Source organism: Chlorocebus sabaeus, chromosome 9 (assembly GCF_047675955.1).
Source record: "Chlorocebus sabaeus isolate Y175 chromosome 9, mChlSab1.0.hap1, whole genome shotgun sequence".
Lineage (NCBI taxonomy): Eukaryota > Metazoa > Chordata > Mammalia > Primates > Cercopithecidae > Chlorocebus > Chlorocebus sabaeus.
In genome coordinates this window covers 105,945,566-105,966,743 of record NC_132912.1, presented here as the reverse complement: position 1 = coordinate 105,966,743, position 21,178 = coordinate 105,945,566, and the positions used below count along the sequence as shown (strand labels likewise).

The 21,178-nt window shown below is 38.7% G+C and overlaps 1 protein-coding gene across 9 annotated transcripts in view; it reads left to right on the top strand.

Moving 5' to 3' along the window:
* Positions 1–21,178, top strand: part of NT5C2 (5'-nucleotidase, cytosolic II) — a 193,749-nt gene that overhangs the window by 114,121 nt on the left and 58,450 nt on the right. For 3 of the 9 annotated variants that reach the window (XM_007964004.3, XM_038009517.2, XM_007964006.3), the window contains exon 1: positions 14,960–15,490. The exons of 5 other annotated variants lie outside the window; for them this stretch is intronic. In XM_007964004.3, the coding sequence (XP_007962195.1) occupies positions 15,477–15,490 (14 nt within the window). In that variant the 5' untranslated portion in view covers positions 14,960–15,476. Of the gene's footprint in view, positions 1–14,959; positions 15,491–21,178 lie in introns of those variants that run through there. One more of the 9 variants, XM_038009510.2, reaches the window with a different exon arrangement.

The following is a 21,178-nucleotide window of genomic DNA, read 5'->3' as shown; positions in this document are numbered from 1 at the left end:
GGGAAAATGGCCAGGAATTTGAGACCAGCCTGGGGAACATAATGAGACCCTGTCTGTACAAAAAGTAAAAAGATTAGCTGAGTATGGTGCTGTGCACCTGTCGTCCTAGCTACTCGGGAGGCTGGGGCAGGAAGATCACTTGAGCTCAGAAGTTTGGGGTTGCAATGAGTTTTAATTGTGCCACTGCACTCCAGCCTGGTGACACAGGAAAACCCTGTCTTTAGAAAAAGAAAAGGGGGGGAAAAGAAAAAGAAAAAAATACAAAACTCTGGGTTTTTTTTGTTGTTGTTATTTTATCATTCTAATGCTTTTATTCATGTTTCACGTTCCTAAGGAATGACAGGTAAGAATTTAGGGACTGGTAAGAATTTTTTCAGCTTAGTATTTTCCTCCCAAAATTCTATGTATGAAATTCTATTCAGCAGTAAAAAGTGAACTGTTGATACATGCAACAGCTTTGATAAATCTCAAGATAATTATGCTGAGTTAGTAAAGCCAATCTGGGTTACACTCTGTATGGTTCCATTTCTGTAACATTCTTGAAACGACAAAATTATTGAGACTGATAAATTAATGGTTGCTAGGGATAGAGATTGGGGTGGGTGGAGGGAGAAGGTGGGTGTACCTATAAAAGGGTAGCACAAGGAATACCTTATGAAAGAACTCTTGTATCTCAACTCTAGTGGTAAATATATTAATCTACACATACACAGAATGCATGTAAAACTGATGAAGTCTGAATGAAGTTGTGAACTGTGTCAATGTCAATTTCTTTTTTTTTTTTTTTGGAGACGGAGTCTCGCTTTGTCGCCCAGGCTGGAGTGCAGTGGCGCGATCTTGGCTCATTGCAAGCTCTGCCTCCCGGGTTCACGCCATTCTCCTGCCTCAGCCTCCGAGTAGCTGGGCCTACAGGTGCGCACCACCATGCCTGGCTAATTTTTGTATTTTTAGTAGAGACGGGGTTTCATCTTGTTAGCCAGGATGGTCTCGATCTCCTGACCTCGTGATCCGCCCGCCTCGGCCTCCTAAAGTGCTGGGATTACAGGCGTGAGCCACCACGCCCGGCAATGTCAATTTCTTTGTTGTGATATTTTTCTATATGGCACAAGATTTCCCCATTGGGGGGCACTGGGTGAAGGGTTCATGAAATCTCTGTATCATTTCTTACTCATCTGCATGTGAATCTACAATTACTCCAAATTAAAAAGTTTAACTTAAAAAATTCTCTTGGGTAGGCTGGGCACAGTGGCTCATGCCTGTAATCTCAGCACTTTGGGAGGCTGAGCCAGACGAATCACCTGAAGTCGAGAGTTCAAGACCAGCCTGACCAACATGGAGAAACACTGTTTCTGCTAAAAATACAAATTAGCCATGCATGGTGGCGCATGCCTGTAATCTCAGCTACTCAGGAGGCTGAGGTAGGAGAATCACTTGAACCTGGGAGGCGGAGGTTGTGGTGAGCCAAGATTGTGCCATTGCACTCCAGCCTGGGCAATAAGAGTGAAACTCCATCTCAAAAAAAAAAAAATAATAATAATAAAAAAAATTCTTTTGGGAGGCTGAGGTGGGAAGATCACTTGAAGCCAAGAGTTTGAGATTGACCTGACCAGCCTGGCAACATAGTAAGACCCTGTTTCTAGGGGAAAAAAAAAAAAAAACCACAGGTGATAGTGCATGCCTATAATCCTAGACACTGAGGAGGCTGAGGCAGGAGGATTTCTGTTTTTCTTTTTTTTTTTGAGATGGAGTTTTTGCTCTTGTTGCCCCAGCTAGAGTGCAATGGTGCGATATTGGCTCACAGCAAACTCTGCCTCCTGGGTTCAAGCAATTCTGCTGCCTCAGCCTCCTGAGTAGCTGGGATTACAGGGATGCACCACCACGGCAGGCTAATTTTGTAATTTTTGGTAGAAATGGGGTTTCACCATGTTGGTCGGGCTGGCTTTAAACTCCTGACCTTAGGTGATCCACCCGCCTTGGCCTCCCAAAATGCTGGGATTACAGGCGTGAGCTATGGCACCTGGTTGAGGCAGGTGGATTTCTTGAGCCCAGGAGTTTGAGGTTACAGTGAGCTATGATCATGCTGTCACACTCTAGCTTGGGAAACAAGAGTGAGATTCTGTCTCTTAAGAAATAAAAACAAAATAATAATTCTCACAGTGACACCTTTTCTTACGTCACATGAATTCCTTATCTGTTCTGGATACAAGATGCTCTTTAAAATGTGCAGTGATACCACTTTATGGAGTACAGAGTCTCTAAATGTTACTGTTCAAAAGAATGTATTGAATCCTAAAGCACTTTCCCTTTACTACTGTTCCCTGTATACTTCTTCCAAAAACAACATATCTAACAGTAAAATTAAGAAGAAAAGTGGTGGTATTGGTGGCATGGAAGAGAAAGAATAAAAACAAATCTGAGATTTATTGAAATAGTACAAGAAGAAACTTATGTTGAGGAAGTATTATTTATATTTACATTTAGAATGGTGTATTTCACCTTAAAGGGTATGGCTTCTGTATTAATTGTAATGTCAGACAGAGAGATTCATTCATGTTTTTGTATCAGTAATTTGTTCTTTTTAATTACTGTGTGTCCTTCTATTATATCAGTATACCACAATTTATTTCATCATTTATTTTCTGTTGGTGGACATTTAGGTTTTTTTAATACTAAAAACATTGTTTTTGGCCGGGCGCGGTGGTGCACACCTGTAATCCCAGCACTTTGGGAAACCGAGGCAGGTGGATCACAAGATCAAGAGATCAAGACCATCCTGGCCAGCATGGTGAAACCCAGTCTCTACTAAATATACAAAAATTAGCTGGGCGTGGTGGCACGCGCCTGTAATCCCAGCTACTTGGGAGGCTGAGGCGGGAGAATCGCTTGAACCTGGGAGGCAGAGGTTGTAATGAGCCAAGATTGGGCCACTGCACTCCAGCCTGGCGACAGAGTGAGACTCCATCTCAAAAACAAAAAACAAAACCAAAAAACATTGTTTTTTAGAGACATAATCTCACTCTATTCTCCAGCCTGGCGACAGAGCGAGACTCCATCTCAAAAACAAAAAACAAAAAAAAACCCATTTTTTTTTTGGAGACATGATTTCACTCTATTGCCCAGGATGGAGTGCAGTGGTGCAATCATAGCTCACTGCAGCCTTGACCACCTCCTGGGCTCTAGTGATCCTCCCAACTCAACCTTCCAAGTAGCTACAACTACAGGAGCACACCACCACACCTAGCTATTTTTTTATTTTTCGTAGAGATGGGGTCTCACTTTGATGCCCAGGCTGGTCTCAAACCCCAGGCTTCAAACAATTCTGCCTTGGACTTCCAGAATGCTGGGATTTTAGGCGTGAGTCACCATGCCTGGCTGACAAGTGGGTTTCACTTTTTTTTTTATTTAAACAATTTTTGTAAGACAGAGTCTCACTCTGTCTCCCAGGCTGGAGTGCAGTGGTGCAATCTTGACTCAGTGCAGCCTCTGCCTCCCAGGTTCAAGCGATTTTTGTGCCTCAGGCTCCTGAGTAGCTGGGATTACAGGTGTGTGCCAGCAGTTTTTTTTTTTTTTTGTATTTTTAGTAGAGACAGGGTTTCACTATATTGGCCAGGCTGCTCTTAAACTCCTGACCTCAAGTGATCCACTCGCCTCGTCCTCCCAAAGTGCTGGGATTATAGGCATGAGCCACCGGCGCCTGGCCCACATTTGAGTTTTTTTTTTTTTTTTTAAGTTTTTAGTTATTGCGTATAAAGCTGGTATAGACTGAAAAAAAATTTGATAAAGGACTTATATCTGGAGTATATAAAAAGCTTTTAAAATGTAACAATATGAAAATAACCAAATTATGAAATGGTTAAAAGACTGAACATCACTACAGAAGATATATACAGGTGACATAAAAACACATATTTAACTTATTTAGCCATTAGAAAGATAAAAATGAAAGCGACTGTATATATGCCTGTTACAATAACTAAAATAAAAATTACTGACAATATCAAACCTTGCCAAGGATGTGGAGCAACTGGAACTTCTCATACATTGTTGGTGAACGGGGAGAGTGCAGCTCCTCCAGAAAAACAGTTTGTGGCAGTTTCTTATCAAGTTAGAGGCCTCATCATTACGCAGAAATCCCACTCCTAGATACTTACCCTAGAGAAATGAAAACTCAGGTTCACACAATGGATAATGTTTATAGTATCTCTGTTTATCATTGCTCAAAACTGAAGGCAGCCGAAATGTTCTTCAGCAGGTACATGCATAAACAATATGTGGTATATTTATAGAATGTGTTATAACTCAGGTAAAATAATGAACTAGCAATACATACAGCAACTTGGATCACTCTCAGAGTCATAATGCTGAGTCAAATAAGCCAGTCTTAAGTGACATCTGGATGATTTTATTTATATGATAGTCTCAAAAAGACAAAACTGTAGTGATGGGGAACACATTAGTGGGTTCTAAGAGTTAGTAGAGAAGGAAAGGGTGACTACAGAAGGATAGTAAAGGAGAGTTTTTTGGGGTGATGGAACTTTTAAATTCCAGATTGTGGTAACTGTTATGTGAGTTAGGATTCATAGAAATGTATACATAAACAGTGTATTTTAAATAAAAAAACTATTATTATATTTTAGTAATAATAAAATTATAATTTTTAGTTGAAAAAATAAGAATAATTCTGTTATAAATGTTCTTGAACAAATCTTTTTGTTGATATATACATTCAGTTATCTTGGTTTCTTCCCAGGAATGCAATTGCTGGGCCATAGCTTAAGCATATGTTTAGTTTTCGTAGATACCGCAAAATAGTTTTCCTTAGCAGTTTGTAGTTCCACTTACGATGTATGAGAGCAGTATCACCAACACTTTAATATTAATCTTTTGAATTGTACATTTAATTTAAAAGTTATCCTAGTGTATACATAGTGGCATCTCCCTTTGGTTTTAAGTTGTGTTTTTCTGATGAATAAATAGGTTGAACACCTTCATATTGTAAGTAGCCATTTGCAGAAGATCCTCTTCTGTGACTTGCCTTTTCAAGTTGTTTGCCAATTGTGTTGTCTTTTTTTTCCATATTATTTTGTGGAAGATGTGTGTGTGCATTCTCTTAAAAAATAACAGCTTCAGTGGGGTGCGGTGGCTCATGCCTATAATCCCAGGACTTTGGGAGGCCGAGGCAGGTGGATCATGAGATCAAGAGATCAAGACCATCCTAGCCAACGTGGTGAAATCCCATCTCTACTAAAAATACAAAAATTAGCTGGGCGTGGTGGCATGCGCCTGTAATCCCAGCTACTTGGGAGGCTGAGGCAGGAGAATCACTTGAACCCGGGAGGCAGAGGTTGCAGTGAGCCAAGATCGTGCCACTGCACTCCAGCCTGGCGACAGAGTGAGACTCTGTCTCAAAAAAAAAAAAACCCCAAAAACCTTAATCGAAGTATAATTTACATAATATAAAATAGAAGTATGTTATTCAGTGGCTTTTAGTATATTGATGAAGTGATACAGCTATTTTTCATTATCCCCAAAAAAACCTCATACTCATTAGTAGTCCACTCCACATTTCCCTCTCTCTCCAGCCCATGTCAACTGCTAATTTACTTTCTCTATGGAATTGCCTGTTTTGGATATTTCGTATAAATGAAATCATACAGTTTGTGGCCTTCCATGTATGACTTCTTTCACTTAGCATAGTATTTTCTTTTTATTTTTTTAAGAGTTGGAGTCTTACTCTGTCATCCAGGCTGGAGTACAGTGGCGCAGTCATTGCTCACAGAAGCCTCACGCTTGTGGGCTCAAATGATACTCCTGCCTCTGTTTCCTGAGTAGTTGGGACTATATATAGCACTACAGGCACAAGCCACCGTGCCCTGCATCACTTAGCACAGTGTTTCCAAGGTTCATCTGTATTGTAGCTTATCTCAGTACTTCATTATTTTTTATTGCCAAATAATATTCTGTTGGTCAGGCACAGTGGTTGATACCTGTAATCCCAGCACTTCCTGGTAGGCGAGGCGGGCAGACTACATCATAATACCAGGAGTTTGAGACTAGCCTGGGCGACATAGCAAAACCCCATCTCTACAAAAAATACATAAATTAGCCAGGCATGGTGGTGCATGCCTGTAGTCCCAGCTATTCAAGAGGCTGAGGTGGGAGGATCACTTGAGCCTGGAAGTCAAAGTGGCAGTGAGCTATCATTGTGCCAGTACACTCCAGCCTGGATGACAGAGTAAGACCTTGTCTAAAGAAAAAAAAAATATTGTATGGATATACCATATTTTGTTTTTCCATTCATCTGTTGCTTAACATTTGGGTTGTTTCCACTTTGCCAAACCATTTTCCAAATGCAGATGCATCATTTTACATTCCCTCTAGCAGTGTATGAATGTTCCAATTTCTCCAAATCCTCATTACACTTACTGCCTTTTTTTTTTTTGAGACAGAGTCTCGCTCTGTTGCCAGGCTGGAGTGCGGTGGCGCGTTCTCAGGTCACTGCAACCTCTGCCTCCCGGGTTCAAGTGATTCTCCTGCCTCAACCTTCTGAGTAGCTGGGACTACAGGCATGCACCACACACAGCTAATTTTTGTATTTTTAGTAGAGATGGGGTTTCACCATGTTGGTCAGGATGGTCTCGATCTCCTGACTTGGTGATCTGCCCGCCTTGGCCTCCCAAAATGCTGGGATTACAGGCGTGAGCCACCGTGCCCAGCCTTGCCTTTTTAATTATAGCCATGTGAGTGTGTGTGAAATAGTATCTCATTGTGTTCTTTATTTGCCCTTATGACCAATGATGGTAAGCATGTTTTCATGTTCTTACTGGCCATTTGTGTATCTTTTGTGAAGTGTCTGTTTAGGTGTTTTGCCTATTATTATTATATGAGTTGTTTATATTGTGGAGTTGTAAAAGTTCTTTATATATTCTGAATTCTAGACCTTTATCAGACACATGATTTTCCAATATTGTCTCCCGTTCTGTGGGCTGACTTTCATTGATAACTTTTTTGGTAGTGTCCTTTGAAACACATGTAATTTTAATATGGGTGAAGTCCAGTTTATGTATGTTTTCTTTTTTTGAGTGTGCTTTTCATGACATGTTTAAGAAACCACTACTTATTCCAAAGTCACAGTGATTTACTCCTGTGTTCTCTTCTGATAGTTTTATAGCTTTAGGTCTTACATTTAGGTTTTTGATCCATTTTAATTTACTTTTTCTGTTATCATACAAGATAGGGGTCCAGATTCATTTTTTTTGCGTGTAACTATCCAGTTGTCCTAGCACCATTGTTTTGAAAAGACTGTACTTTTCACATTGAATGGTCTTGGCTCCCATGTCAAGTATCATTTGAACATAGATGTATGAATTTATTTCTGGACTCTGAGTTATATTTGTTTGATCTATTTATCCTTATGCCACTAGCACACAGTCTTGATTACTGCAGTTTTGTAGTAAGTTTTGAAAAAGAGCAACCTACTCTTCTTTTTCAGGATTGTTTTGGCTATTCTGGTGCCCTTCTATATCTATATGAATCTTAGGATCAGCTTGTTAATTTGTATAAAAAAGCCAGCTGGGATTTTGTTAGGGATTACATTGACTCTCTCTATATATAAATTTGAGAAGTATTGCTGTCCTAATAGTATTAAGTCTTTTGATCCATGAGTATGGGATGTCTTTCCATTTATTTAGATCTTCTTTGATTCTTTTTTTTTTTTTTTTTTTTTTTGAGACGGAGTCTGGCTCTGTCATCCAGGCTGGAGTGCAGTGGCCAGATCTCAGCTCACTGCAAGCTCCGCCTCCCGGGTTTACGCCATTCTCCTGCCTCAGCCTCCCGAGTAGCTGGGACTACAGGCGCCCGCCACCTCGCCTGGCTAGTTTTTTATATTTTTTAGTAGAGACGGGGTTTCACCATGTTAGCCAGGATAGTCTCGATCTCCTGACCTTGTGATCCGCCCGTCTCGGCCTCCCAAAGTGCTGGGATTACAGGCTTGAGCCCCCGCGCCCGGCCGTCTTTAATTCTTTCAACAGTATTTTGTAGTCTTCATTGTACAGGTCTTGCACTTCTGTTGTTAAATTTATTCCTAAGTATTTTCTTTTCTTTTCTTTCTTTCTTTCTTTCCTTCCTTTCTTCCTTCCTTCCTCTTCTCTTCTCTTCTCTTCTCTTCTCTTCTCTTCTCTTCTCTTCTCTTCTCTTCTCTTTTCTTTTCTTTCTCTTGCTCTGTCACCCAAGCTGGAGTACAGTGCCATGATCATAGCTCACTGTAACCCTGAACTCCTGGCTTCGTGTGATTCTTCCACCTCAGCTTCTCAAGTAGCTAGGACTATAGATGTACCACCATGCTTAGCTAATTTAAAAAAATTTTTTTGTTTTTGGTGGAGAAGGGGGCCTTGCTATGTTGTCCAGTCTGATGTCTTTCATTATTTCTGATGCTATAGTAAATGGAATTGTTTTCTTAATTTTGTTTCTGGATTGTTCCTTGCTAGTTTATGGAAACACAACTGGTTTTTTGTATATTAATCTTGTATCCTGCCACTTTGCTGAACTTGTTTATTAGCTCTAATTGTGTGTGTGTGTGTGTGTTTTGGAGACGAGGTCTCACTCCGTTACCTAGGCTGAACGCAGTGGCTATTCACAGGCCTGATCACAGTGCACTATAGCCTCTAACTCCTGGCCTCAAGTTATCCCCCTGCCTCAGCCTCCTGAATAGCTAGAACTACAAGTGCCTGCTACTGCACCTGGCAGTGTTGGAAGTTTTTTGATTACTGACTTAATCTCCTTACTACTTATAGATCTCTTTAGATTTTCTATTTCTTTTTGAGTCAGTGTTGGTAATTTGTATGTTTCCAGGTATTGTAGTCTTTAGTATACAAGTCTTTTACTACTTCTGTCTGTTTTATGTTGGTTACCTAATATGTTGGCATACAGTTATTTATAGTATTATATCTGTTTTTATTTCTGTGAGGTCAGTAGTAATGTCTCTGCTTTTATTCTTTTTTTTTTGAGTCAAGAGTCTCGCTCTGTCACCCAGGTTGGAGTGCAGTGGCGCAATCTTGGCTCACTGCAACCTCCGCCTCCTGGGTTAAAGCGATTCTCCTGCGTCTGCTTCTCAAAGTAGCTGGGATGACAAGTGCCCGCCACCATGCTTGGCTAATTTTTGTATTTTTAGTAGAGACAGGGTTTCACCATGTTGGCCAGGCTGGTCTCGAACTCCTGACCTCAAGTGATTGCCTTGGCCTCCCAAAGTGCTGGGATTATAAGCGTGAGCCACCATGCCTGGCCTTTGCTTTTATTCTTGATTTTAGTAATTTGAGTCTTCTTTTTTTGGGTCAGTCTAGCTAAATGTCAATTTTGTTGATGTTTTTAAAGAACCAGCTTTTGGTTTCATTGATTTTTCTCCAGTGCTTTGGATTTTGCATATATATATTTAAGTCTCTGCTCTCGTCTGTAATATATTATTTCCAACCTTCTGTTTGATTTGGGTTGAATTTATTCTTCTTTTTCTATAATTTCTTAAGGTGGAACGCTAGGCTATTAATTGAAATGTTTCTTCTTTTTAAATATATGCCTTTACAGCTATACATTTTCTTCTGAGCACTGCTTTTGCTCTATCCCAATGGTTTTGTTACGTCCTTTTGTTTTCATTAAATTGTGTTTTCTAGCTTTCTTTGTGATTTCTATTTAGGAGTATGTTGTTTAATTTCTACATATTTGTGAATGTCCCAAATTTTCTTTTTTTTTTTCTTTTCTTTTTTTTTGAGATGGAGTCTCACTCTGTTGTCATGCTGGAGTGCAGTGGTGTGATCTCGGCTCACTGCATCCTCCACCTCCCAGGTTTGAGCAATTCTCCTGCGTCAGCCTCCTAAGTAACTGGGACTACAGGTGCACGCCACCATGCCCAGCTAATTATTGTATTTTTAGTAGAGACAGGGTTTCCCAATGTTGGCCAGGATGGTCTCAATTTCTTGACCTCGTGGTCTGCCTGCCTCGGCCTCCCAAGGTGCTGGGATTACAGGCATGAGCCACCACACCTGGCTCCAAATTTTCTTTTGTCGTTGACTTATACTTTCATTCCATTGTGGTTGTTGAACATATTTTGCATGATTTTAGTCCTTTTAAATTTACTGTGTCTTGGTTTATGGGCTACTCTGTGGTCTATCTTGAATAATCTATATGCTTTTGACAAGAATGTGTATTCTGCTGATGTTGAGTGGCATGTTCTAAAGATGTCTTTACCTTAATTTGTGTAGAATTTTTCACTGGGTATACATTTTTATATGTATTGTAGAAATCATGAGTTCACACCATTACATCTAATTCTAGTCAATCCTAGGAAAGTTCCTTCTAGTTCACTCCCATTCCCTGTTTGTATATCCCTTGTTCCACAGGTGAAAGCCCTGGCTTCTGACATGATCAACATATTTAGTTTGATTAATCTAAAATTGCTTCAGTTGATTAACTCCTACCATAACAAACAAACCTAAAAAGAGTTCAGGATTTGTTTGCCGTTCTTCCACTTTCTTACCTTACCCTGCCAAAGTCTAAAGGCTCATAGTCAAATACTGTGTTTTTTAGTTACTTGGGTTAGTTCTTCCTTGCTTTTTTTCTCCACGGTGTGGTTAGGGTATTTGTATACAGTATAATTAGGTCCATTTGTTTGCTTTCAGTTAAGTGTTGTTTTCTTTTTCATTCTATTTAATTTTTAAAATAATTTAACATAATCATATAACATTTCATAATACATCCTATGTTATAGCATTATTGTATACAATATATATGAGTAATATACATTTAAAAGTCAAAATTATGCAAAAGGCATATCAGAAGTGTCACTCCCACCCATATGTCTCCCGCAGTTGGTAGGTAATAAACTTTGGTTTTCTTTATTTTTCCTGCTTGGGATTCATTGGACCTCTTGATTTTGTGCTTGTATTTAATCAGTTTTGTAAAATTTTCAATGGTTGTATTTTCATATATTGTACCTGCCCTGTTTCTCCTTTCCTTCTGAACCCTAATAAGCTTATGGTAGATTGGGACAGTGTCCTTTCTTCTCTTATCCTTTTGTATTTTCCATCCTTTTTTTTTCCTCTGTGTCGCATTCTGCAAAGTTTTTCCTGACCTATCTTCCAGTTCACTAATTCTCTTTTCAGTTGGGTCTGATCTGTTGTGAAACCTATTAATCACATTTAAAAATTTTGATTTACATAATTTTTTTTTGTTTCAGCATTTCATTTTGGAATATTTTTTCCATTCTGCTGTGTCACTTTTTATAGTTTCTAGTTATATATTAAACATTTAAATCTTAGTGAACTTTGTTCTAAGAGTTGTAAGACCTGTCTTATATTCCTATTTCCAACCACCTCCCTTTGAAAGCTTTTTTTTTTCTTTCTGAGATGGAGTCTCGCCCTGTCACCCAGGCTGGAGTGCAGTGGTGTGATCTCAGCTCACTGCAACCTCTGCCTCCTAGGTTCAAGCAATTCTCCTGCCTCAGCCTCCCGAGTAGCTGGGATTACAGGTGCGTGCCATCACACCTGGTTAAGTTTTTCTATTTTTAGTAGAGATGGGGTTTCACTGTGCTAGCCAGGATGGTCTCGATCTACTGACCTCATGATTTTCCTGCCTCAGCCTCCCAAAGTGCTGGGATTACAGGCATGAGCCACCATGCCTGGCCCTTGAAAGCTTTTTTTTTTTTTTTTTTTTTTTGAGACGGAGTTTTGCTCTTGTTGCCCAGGCTGGAGTGCAATGGCACAATTTCAGCTCACCGCAACCTCCGCCTGAGTTCAAGCGATTCTTCTGCCTCAGCCTCCTGAGTAGCTGGGATCATAGGCATGCGCCACCACGCCCGGCTAATTTTGTCTTTTTAGTGGAGATGGGGTTTCGCCATGTTGGCTGGGCTGGTCTTCGAACTCCTGACCTCAGGTGATCCGCCTGCCTCAGCTTCCCAAAGTGCTGGGATTACAGGTATGAGCCACCTCGCGTGGCCTCTTGAAAGCTTTTTAAAAGAGGACTTTAATTGTTACTACATCCATTAGGAAGCATTTCTAAATATTACTACTATAGATCCAAGAAGTGAGGAATAATATAGTCATCATGCTCAAATTTTAATGTCTTATTTAAGCACACATGCATACTTTAAAATGAATCTAATTATTTCTAGACTCTGGCCTTTTCATTCCTGATAGTATTGCCCTAGTCCAGGCCCTTGTTATCACTGTCCTAGATTATGGCAGTATCCCCTGTAGGTCTCCGCACCTTCAGCCTTGTCCTCCTCAAAAAAAATTTTTTTTCAAGAGATGGAGTGTCACTCTGTTGCTCAGGCTGGAGTGTAATGGCATGGTCATAAGTCACTGTGGTCACCTTGAGCTCAAGTAATCCTCACACCTCAGCCTCCCGAGTACCTGGGACTACAGGTGCATGCCACCATACCTGGCTAATTTGTAAAATTTTTTTGTAGAGACAGGATCTTGTATGTTGCCCATGCTGGTCTAAAACTCTTGGCCTCAAGCAGTCCTCCCAGTTCTGCCTCCTGAGTTGCTGGGGTTACAGGTGTGAGCCACGGCACTTGGCCAAATTCAGTTTTTAAATTATGTTAGAATCCTGCTTAGAACCTTTAGTGATATCACATCGAACATGCAGCAGGATAAATTTTAACCCCACTAAGACTCTCTAAGACTGATCTTTTTCTGTCCACTTGTGTGTTGAGCAGTTCTCTTCCTCAGATTCTGTGTTCTGTCAACTCAACTGTATCTAGCTTTATTTTTTCCTCTGAGACTGGGTCTCACTCTGTCACCCAGGCTGGAGTGCAGTGGCGTGATCATGGCTCACTGCAGCCTTGACTTCCCAGGCTCGTAGCTTTGTTTTTATTCACACATCATGATATTTATGTCATTTTGCTTTTTGTTCATGGTTCCTCTTCTGTCGGAGACCTCTTCTTTTCCTCTTAGCCTGCTGCTAATACTTTTAGCATGGTGATTAAGAGCATGGGCCTAGGGTTGGCATTTTGGATTGTTCCATTTCTTTAGAATCCCAGCCTTTAACTTTTGTAAATTTTAATTTTGTCATCTTTGAAACTGGAATAACTTCTACCTCATAGAGTTACTGCAAAGACTAGATGAGGTAATAAAGAGCTTAGCACAGTGTGAGTTTTAAAAAACAGTATCTCATCCTAACTTTCAATAAGACTCAGCCAAGAGGATCTATATGTCCCTCTCTGTTGTACGTATCTCCAATACTAGTATTAATACACTACTTCATAACTGCTTTTGAATGGACCTTCTCACTAGCTTCTTAAAATCAAGGACTGCCAAGTTTATCTTTGTATTACTGGTACCTGGCACACAGACATTCAGTAAATATTTGTTTAATATATGCATGGAGTTTGAAAGAGCTAGGCATCTTTAGACAATGCCTTACCTTTTGCACAGGAAGCTCCTGTAAGTGTGTACCCTCAGTTCAAGTGAGAATTTTTGTTTTCCTTTGTCTTTGCCAGTAGTAAAGTCTTAAAATAGTAATTACATTTATTTCCACTGCACCGAGCTGTGATACCACAAGCTGAAAATCTAGGGAATCCATGGGAAGTTGGCACCCTTAAGGATTAGATCATTTTTCCATATTCAATTTGTATTCTTGTAGTTATGGAATTTGCTTTGAGGATAGTCAATGGAAATCCTTCATATTTGTGTAAAACTTGAGATTTAAATTTTTTTTTAAAGTATTTCCCAAGAGATATATTAGTGAGGCAATGCCTGATAATCCAGTTGCTTTTCCTGTTCCCCTACCCTCAATAGTAGTTCTTGGAGTGCTTACATATGACAGACAACATCCCTACCAGATGTTATCTTCCCTTTTATAGATTAAAACGCTCAGGCTTAGGTTAAGTAACTTATTCAAAGTTCCAAAGCCAGAAAGTGGAGGAGCTGGAATTTAAGCCTTAGTTCTTCTGGTGCCCATGATCTTTCCATTACACCATACTGCTTTTCTAAATAAACTGAAAATAATTTTCTTCTGTTTTTTTCTCTTTTATGTTTTCTTTTTTTATTTTTTATTTTATTTTATTTATTTTTATTTTTATTTTTTTTGAGACGGAGTCTCGCTCTGTCGCCCAGGATGGAGTGCAGTGGCCAGATCTCGGCTCACTGCAAGCTCCACCTCCCGGGTTCACGCCATTCTCCTGCCTCAGCCTCCTGAGTAGCTGGGACTACAGGCGCCCGCCACCTCGCCCGGCTAGTTTTTTGTATTTTTTAGTAGAGATGGGGTTTCACCGTGTTAGCCAGGATGGTCTCGATCTCCTGACCTCGTGATCCACCCATCTCGGCCTCCCAAAGTGCTGGGATTACAGGCTTGAGCCACCGCGCCCGGCCTTCTTTTATGTTTTCTACCTTAAAGTCTTTTATCCCTACATTTAAGTTTATAGTATTTAGTAGTGCTTTTAATTACTTAGTAACTATTTAAACATTTTAGTAACAAATAGAAGCTTTATGGTAAGATAGTTAGGTAATATTTAAAGGGATAAAGCTTTTTAAAATTTTAAGCCTTAATTCAAGTAGTAGTTCTTTAAGATACATATATTTTATTTTTAATTTGAATCACCACTAGGAGGATTTATTTGCCATCTCAACGTTCTTAGACTTTAGCAGACTTATTTATTTCTTCCCTATGCATTATATTGGTCAGGAGGCAGGAATGTTACAGATTTTTTTTCAAAGCTCAATTTACTCTGAGATTTGGAATTAACCTTTAGAATGTTCTGGATTTATCCCCCATATGCCAAGGATCTGTAAATATCTTTTCACGTGAGCTGAAATTTTCAGGCGATTAAGTGAAATATTTGTGAACACAGATGTTTTGTTTAAAAGCAGTTAATGAAATCAGAAAAAAAATAACCTCACTGTGGAAATACTTTAGGTTCCTCCTGTAATATGATCGGCACATACTTCCTTCTCTTGTAATTCACATTGTTCATTTTCTGAGGGAGGAAATAACTAAACTAATAATTAAAACATAAAATTATTTATCCTGTGTTTTTTGCTCCCAGAGTAAACTAAAAATGATTTTGACCGACCAGGGCTGCTTGATTCTGTGAAACTCACATTGTTTGTGTACTGTTGGAGGGCCTCATTAGGGGGTAAATTTGCTTTTTCTGTGTTTGCCAGGAACGATTCCTGTCTCTTACCGGAACTTGCCATTTGGATTGTCTCCTTCCTTAACTGGCCAGCCTTAAACAGTTCAGGCCATTAGTTATTTTTCCTAGTCTCGAAATTTTTAAAAAATTATTCTTAAGTTTTCAAGTATTTAAAGCTGGGGATATTGGTCACTGAGATATTGCCTAGTTAGGGTTCGGCATTGTGCCCAAATGTGTTGGGCCTCTCAGGGCCTGAGTTCTCTGTGCTTTAACAAATGAGCTACAGTTCTCAAGAGATCAGTGAAGCTTGTTTGTTGATCCTGTATTCTCATCCAGAGGAAGTAGATCTTTGAGAATGTCTAAGGAAGGGTAAGTGATTTTATTATTCTTTCTCTTTCATTTTTCTCAGTGAAGAGGTGTCATCTGAGTGAATTAAAAGATTAATAAGCAGTGCTACCAGTCCGAGGGTGGAGGTAGAGGCAGAGATTAAAAGAAATTCATCCCAAATCTTACAGTGTTTCATGTGTAATCTACTGTAAAGTTGCTGTTGTTGTTTTGAAAGACAGCATTGAGTAAGGGTAATCTTAATAGGAATTTTGTAAGATATAAGTACTTTGTTTACTCTGTGGTAAATTCATTTTGTTTTCCTGCAGAATGTATTTATCAAGATTGGAAGCGAACGGTGGTTTACCAAAGAATTGAGGGAAGCTTACAAATTCAAAGGCGTTTTAAATAAGTTGTACCTTTAGAAAATGGTGTGAAATATTTAGTGAAAGACAGCCTATGATTTTGTTTGTTTCTGGGAAGTGTAGGCAAAAAATAATTTAGAGTAGAATTCCCTATTCTAATTTGCTTTGCAATATAAGATAGTTCTCTGTTGTTTTTATATTATTTTCTCTTATGCTTCAGAGTCTGAATTATTACTGATTCTCTATTTGTGACCACTATAATAAGTGATAAGTTAATAACTGCATACTGTTGGTTATTTCATTTCTAGCCTTCAGGCATAACTAGACCTGGTTAATTTTAGAGAGATGTTTCTTTTGATAAAATAGGACATAAATCTTTCCAAAAATTCTTTAAAAATACAGTAAAAGTTTAGTTTTTATTTTTCTGGAATCTATTATTTTCTAGTTCTTTTGTTCTGTAAGAAAATTTGAAGTGGTTCCAGAGCCTCACATTTACAACTTATTTTAATCTAATCATGTATTGATTATGAACAAAATAAAATTGGCCCACTTTACTACTATTTTTAAACTTCATTATTGAATAACGAGAACAACCAGGGGTATAAGTAATTCTGTATTATTTTTAGACCTTTTATGACATCACTAGAAATTTGAGGTTTCTTTTAAATGTGAAAGTTATGAAAGGGCTGCCGTTTTAGATTGGTATATTTTCTTAAAGGACTGCCTTTTTAGGTTGGTATATTTCCTTCTATCACTGGCTATAGATAGGTAGTTGTTAAACCATTTTTATGATAAGGACTATCACAGGTGCTAGTATATTTGTCAATCTTGTACACAGGGTTGTTTATAAAGCTATTATAGTTTGTAGATTTAAGATGAATTGTATTTCTAGATGCGGTTAAAGTTCTTGGAAGTAGTTAGTACTAGTTTTTACCCATGGTAAAGTGTATGATAGATTTGGTTAGTTAGAGAAAGTTGAAGGGACCTATATTACCCCACTAGTACACTATAAGGGCAGAGACTTTTTTTTAGGTTTATTTACAGGGACCTCTGGGGCAATGCCAGTTCTGTCTGAATGGATAATAAGTGCATTTGAAGTATGTGGAGTATATAAATGAAATCAATTAAGTTTTATTCTCTATGCTATCTTTAGAAATAAATGGATACATTTTGTGCTTTGGGATGAAAAAATTCTTACATTTACCATTTTCATAAGTGCGATATTGACATTTGGTACCGTGTTATCATTTAATAGCTATGATATATTTCCCTAATAAGTAATAGGAAAAGATTGTTAATAGAGTTAAATCACCAAAAATTATACTTGAGCTTTATGTAGACCTATGGTAATTAAGACAGTGTGATATTAGTGTTAAGATAGGCATATAGATTATGGAACCAAATGGGGAGTTCATAGACGCACACATATATAATCAATTGATTTTCAGCAGTGAAGTTAAGCTAATTCAATGGCAGGAGCCTAGTGTTTTTTTGTTTGTTTGTTTTTTAAGAAGAAGTTTCACTCTTGTTGCCCAGACTGGAGTGCAGTGGCGCAATCTTGGCTCACCGCAACCTCCACCTCCTAGGTTCAAGTGATTCTCCTGCCTCAGCCTTCCTGAGTAGCTGGGATTACAGGCACGCACCACCACGCCCGGCTAATTTTGTATTTTTAGTAGAGACAGGATTTCTCCGTGATGGTCAGGCTGGTCTCGATCTCCTGACCTCAGAGGATCCACCCGCCTTGGCCTCCCAAAGTGCTGGGGATTACAGACGTGAGCTATTGCGCTCAGCCAGGAGAGGCTAGTGTTTTTAATAAATGTATTGGAACAACTGAATATTCATATAGGAAAAAAAAAAAAGGAACCTTGACCCTTGACCTTTACCTCAAACTGTACATTAAAATAACACAAAATGGATCATAGACCTAAATATAATCTTTGTGACCCCGAATGAAGTACAGATTTCTTAGGTAAACTGAATTAAAATTATTAGACAAAATTGATAAGTTGAGCTTCATCAAAATTCAAAAAATCAAATTTGTTTCTTTAAAGACATCATTAAGAATATTTAAAGGTGGCCAGGCACGGTGGCTCATGCCTGTAATCCCAGCACTTTGGGAGGCCGAGGTGGGCAGATCACGAGGTCAGGAGATCAAGACCATCCTGGCTAACACGGTGAAACCCCATCTGTACTAGAAATACAAAAATTAGCCAGATGTGGTGGCGGGTGCCTGTAGTCCCAGCTACTCGGGAGGCTGAGGCAGGAGAATGGTGTGAACCCGGGAAGTGGAGCTTGCAGTGAGCCGAGATTGGGCCACTGCACTCCAGCCTGGATGACAGAGCAAGACTCCATCTCAAAAAAAAAAAAAAAAAAAAGAGAGACAGGGCCTGATTCTGTCATCTAGGCTGGAGTGCAGTGGTGTGATCTTCGCTCACTGTAGCCTTGAATTCCTGAGCTCAAGCAGTCCTTCTGCTTGAGCCTCCTGAGTAGCTGAAACTACTCCACCTCAAAAAAAAAAAAAGAAAAAAAAAAAAAAGAATATTTCTGAATATATTTATATCTGATAAAACACTTGGATGCAAAATATATGAAGAACTCTTGTAATTCAATAGTAAAACAACCCCGTTTAAAAACAGGCAAAAGATTTGAATTGATGCTTCACAAAATTGGATTTGAAAAGATGTTATTGGTCATTAGGGAAATACAAATTAAAACTATAGTGAGATACCACAGCACACACACTAAAATGCCTACAATAAAAAACACTGACAGCATGGAGCAATGGTAACTCTCATGCATTCCTAATAAGAGTGCAAAAGAGAAAAGAGTTTTGGCAGTGTCTTTTTAAGTTAAACATATGCTTAACATATGACCTAGTAATTCCACTTTTAGATATTTACCCAAGAGATGAAAGGATGCCCACATACATTTGTATGTGACTGTTTGTAGCAGCATCATTTATAGTAGTCAAAAGCTGGAAACAAACCAAATGTCCATTAACTGAATGGATAAACAAATTGTGGTATATCCACACAATGAAATAACTCAGGAATAAAAGAACTGATCATATATGCAGCAACATGGATGAATCTTGGAAGTATTGCTAAGTAAGCCAGACACATGACAAAATAATACTTGATTCCATTTATATGAAAACTGCAGTGACAGAAAGTACTAGTGGTAGCTCAGGACCAAGGGCTGGGGAGGGTATTGCAAAAGAACATGAAGGAGTTTTTTGGATTGAAGAAAATATTCTACATCTTGATTGTGGTAGTTGTTGTATGAGTGTATACCGTTATCAGACTCACAAAAATTTTCATTTAAAGTGGGTGAATGTTATTTTAAGTAAATGATACCTTGGTAAAGTTGGTGGAGGAATGAGACTTGAGAAGCTCCTCATCCTGCTGATTTAAAATTTTGTAAATAAAGTGGTTGTTGATTATTCATATTCAAAGGGATATCCGGGAAAATATGGGTGCTCCTAGGATGTGTAATGCAGGAGAAAATATACTGTCTTTGCAGTGTCATGATTGAATTAGCCCTCTGGAGTTGTTAAAGTGCCTTTTTTATTTTTATTTTTTTTTAAATTACGAGAGTTGCTGTCTTTTAGGTAAAAGGCCAAAATGAATTTTATTATTTGTTTTTATTTTAAATTCTGAGTTTTGACCTTTCTTCCAGTATAGGCACAGTACACTTGTTAATTTGGCCTTACGCTAACATGGATAACCATATTTTCTTCTCTAATTTCTGTCACACAGAGTTTAACCCTGCAATGTTGCTATGTTTTATGAATGTTCCTCTATACACTGGTCTTTCAAAAATTGTAAAGAAAAAGTGAAAAACAATTTAGAGGAAAATAGGGAAAAAGGGATTGGAAAAACCTATGCTTAATTAGACCGAGGTTTTAGAGTAGTAAATGTATTCTTAGAAGTACTAGTATTGTCCTGGTTTCTCCCATAATTTCTGTATTTCTCTGATTTGGTAGTCAGCCCTCTCTCATATTTCCTACCATCATGCTCCCATTATCACGATTTCTTCATTTGAGAATGAAGGTGAAGGGAATTTTAATGTCTTTCCTCAAATATTTTTGATGAATCTCCTTGAAGTGTGCTTTAAAATCTTTGGTGGAAAGAGAGTCTACATTATCATCAGTACTCCTATTATCTTGTCATTTTAAAGATAGACCTTCTTTTACATTTAAACATCTCAGAAACTGGGCTGTATCTGGCAGTATACCACCTAGAATTCAAATTGAGTTCTTCCAGAGAGGATTTGCTTTCGCTTCTTTCGGTCACCTGGGGAAAATATCAACCATCCTGGTAGTATAAATTCAGAGCACAACCTACAAGACTGACTTGTTCAAATTCTCAGGGAGAGATTTTTTCCCCTCTCTGGACTCAGTACAAAATAGAAAAGAGATGTACAATCAAGGCTGAGATGTACAGGTTTCTTTGTGGGCCCTTGTGTGTTGTAGATATATTTCTCCCTTATCCTCATAATATGGGTATGTCCCTTTTGATATCTTAGCTTTTTGTGGAATCTCCTACTAGGCTCTGACTTGGTATTTTCCCCCTTTTCTTACTGGTATATAATATGGGTACATTTTATAATTGATGGCATTGTAAATCTTAATCATCTTAAATTTTGTTCTATGTATGTCTCCATACTGACTTTTCAAAAATCTGGAACTTTTAAATATTGAGTGTATGGGTGAGTAAAATGAGTATTATAATTAATTTATGTTTTATAAGTGATAACACATTGGTTCAGATTTCTAGTGTATGTGCTGCCGAGGTGAGCACTGTTCAGATTTTTAATGCACAGGCTGCTGTTCTCTCTCTCTCTCTCTCTCTCTTTTTTTTTTTGAGATGGAGTCTTGCTCTGTTGCCCAGGCTGGAGTGCAGTGGCGCGATCTTGGCTCACTGCAAGCTCTGCCTCCCGAGTTCATGCCATTCTCCTGCCTCAGCCTCCCGAGTAGCTGGGACTACAGGTGCCTGCCACCGCGCCCGGCTAATTTTTTGTATTTTTTAGTAGAGATGGGGTTTCACCATGTTAGCCAGGATGGTCTTGATCTCCTGACTCTCGTGATCCACCTGCCTCTGCCTCCCAAAGTGCTGGGATTACAGGCATGAGCCACCGTGCCTAGCCACTGCGCTTCTCTTGACACAATCTGATAAACAAAATGTATCCCTCTTGATGTTCCTCAGAGAAAATGTTAAAACAAATTAGTAAGAAGTTATTGGTTAGAATTTATGAAAGCAGAACAAATGCTACTAGATGTCTGTTGCTTTTAGAATCTAACCCAAAATTTCTTGTTGTGTCTGTATGTCCATGGTATTTGAGCTTTGAATTTTTAAGAATCCATTTC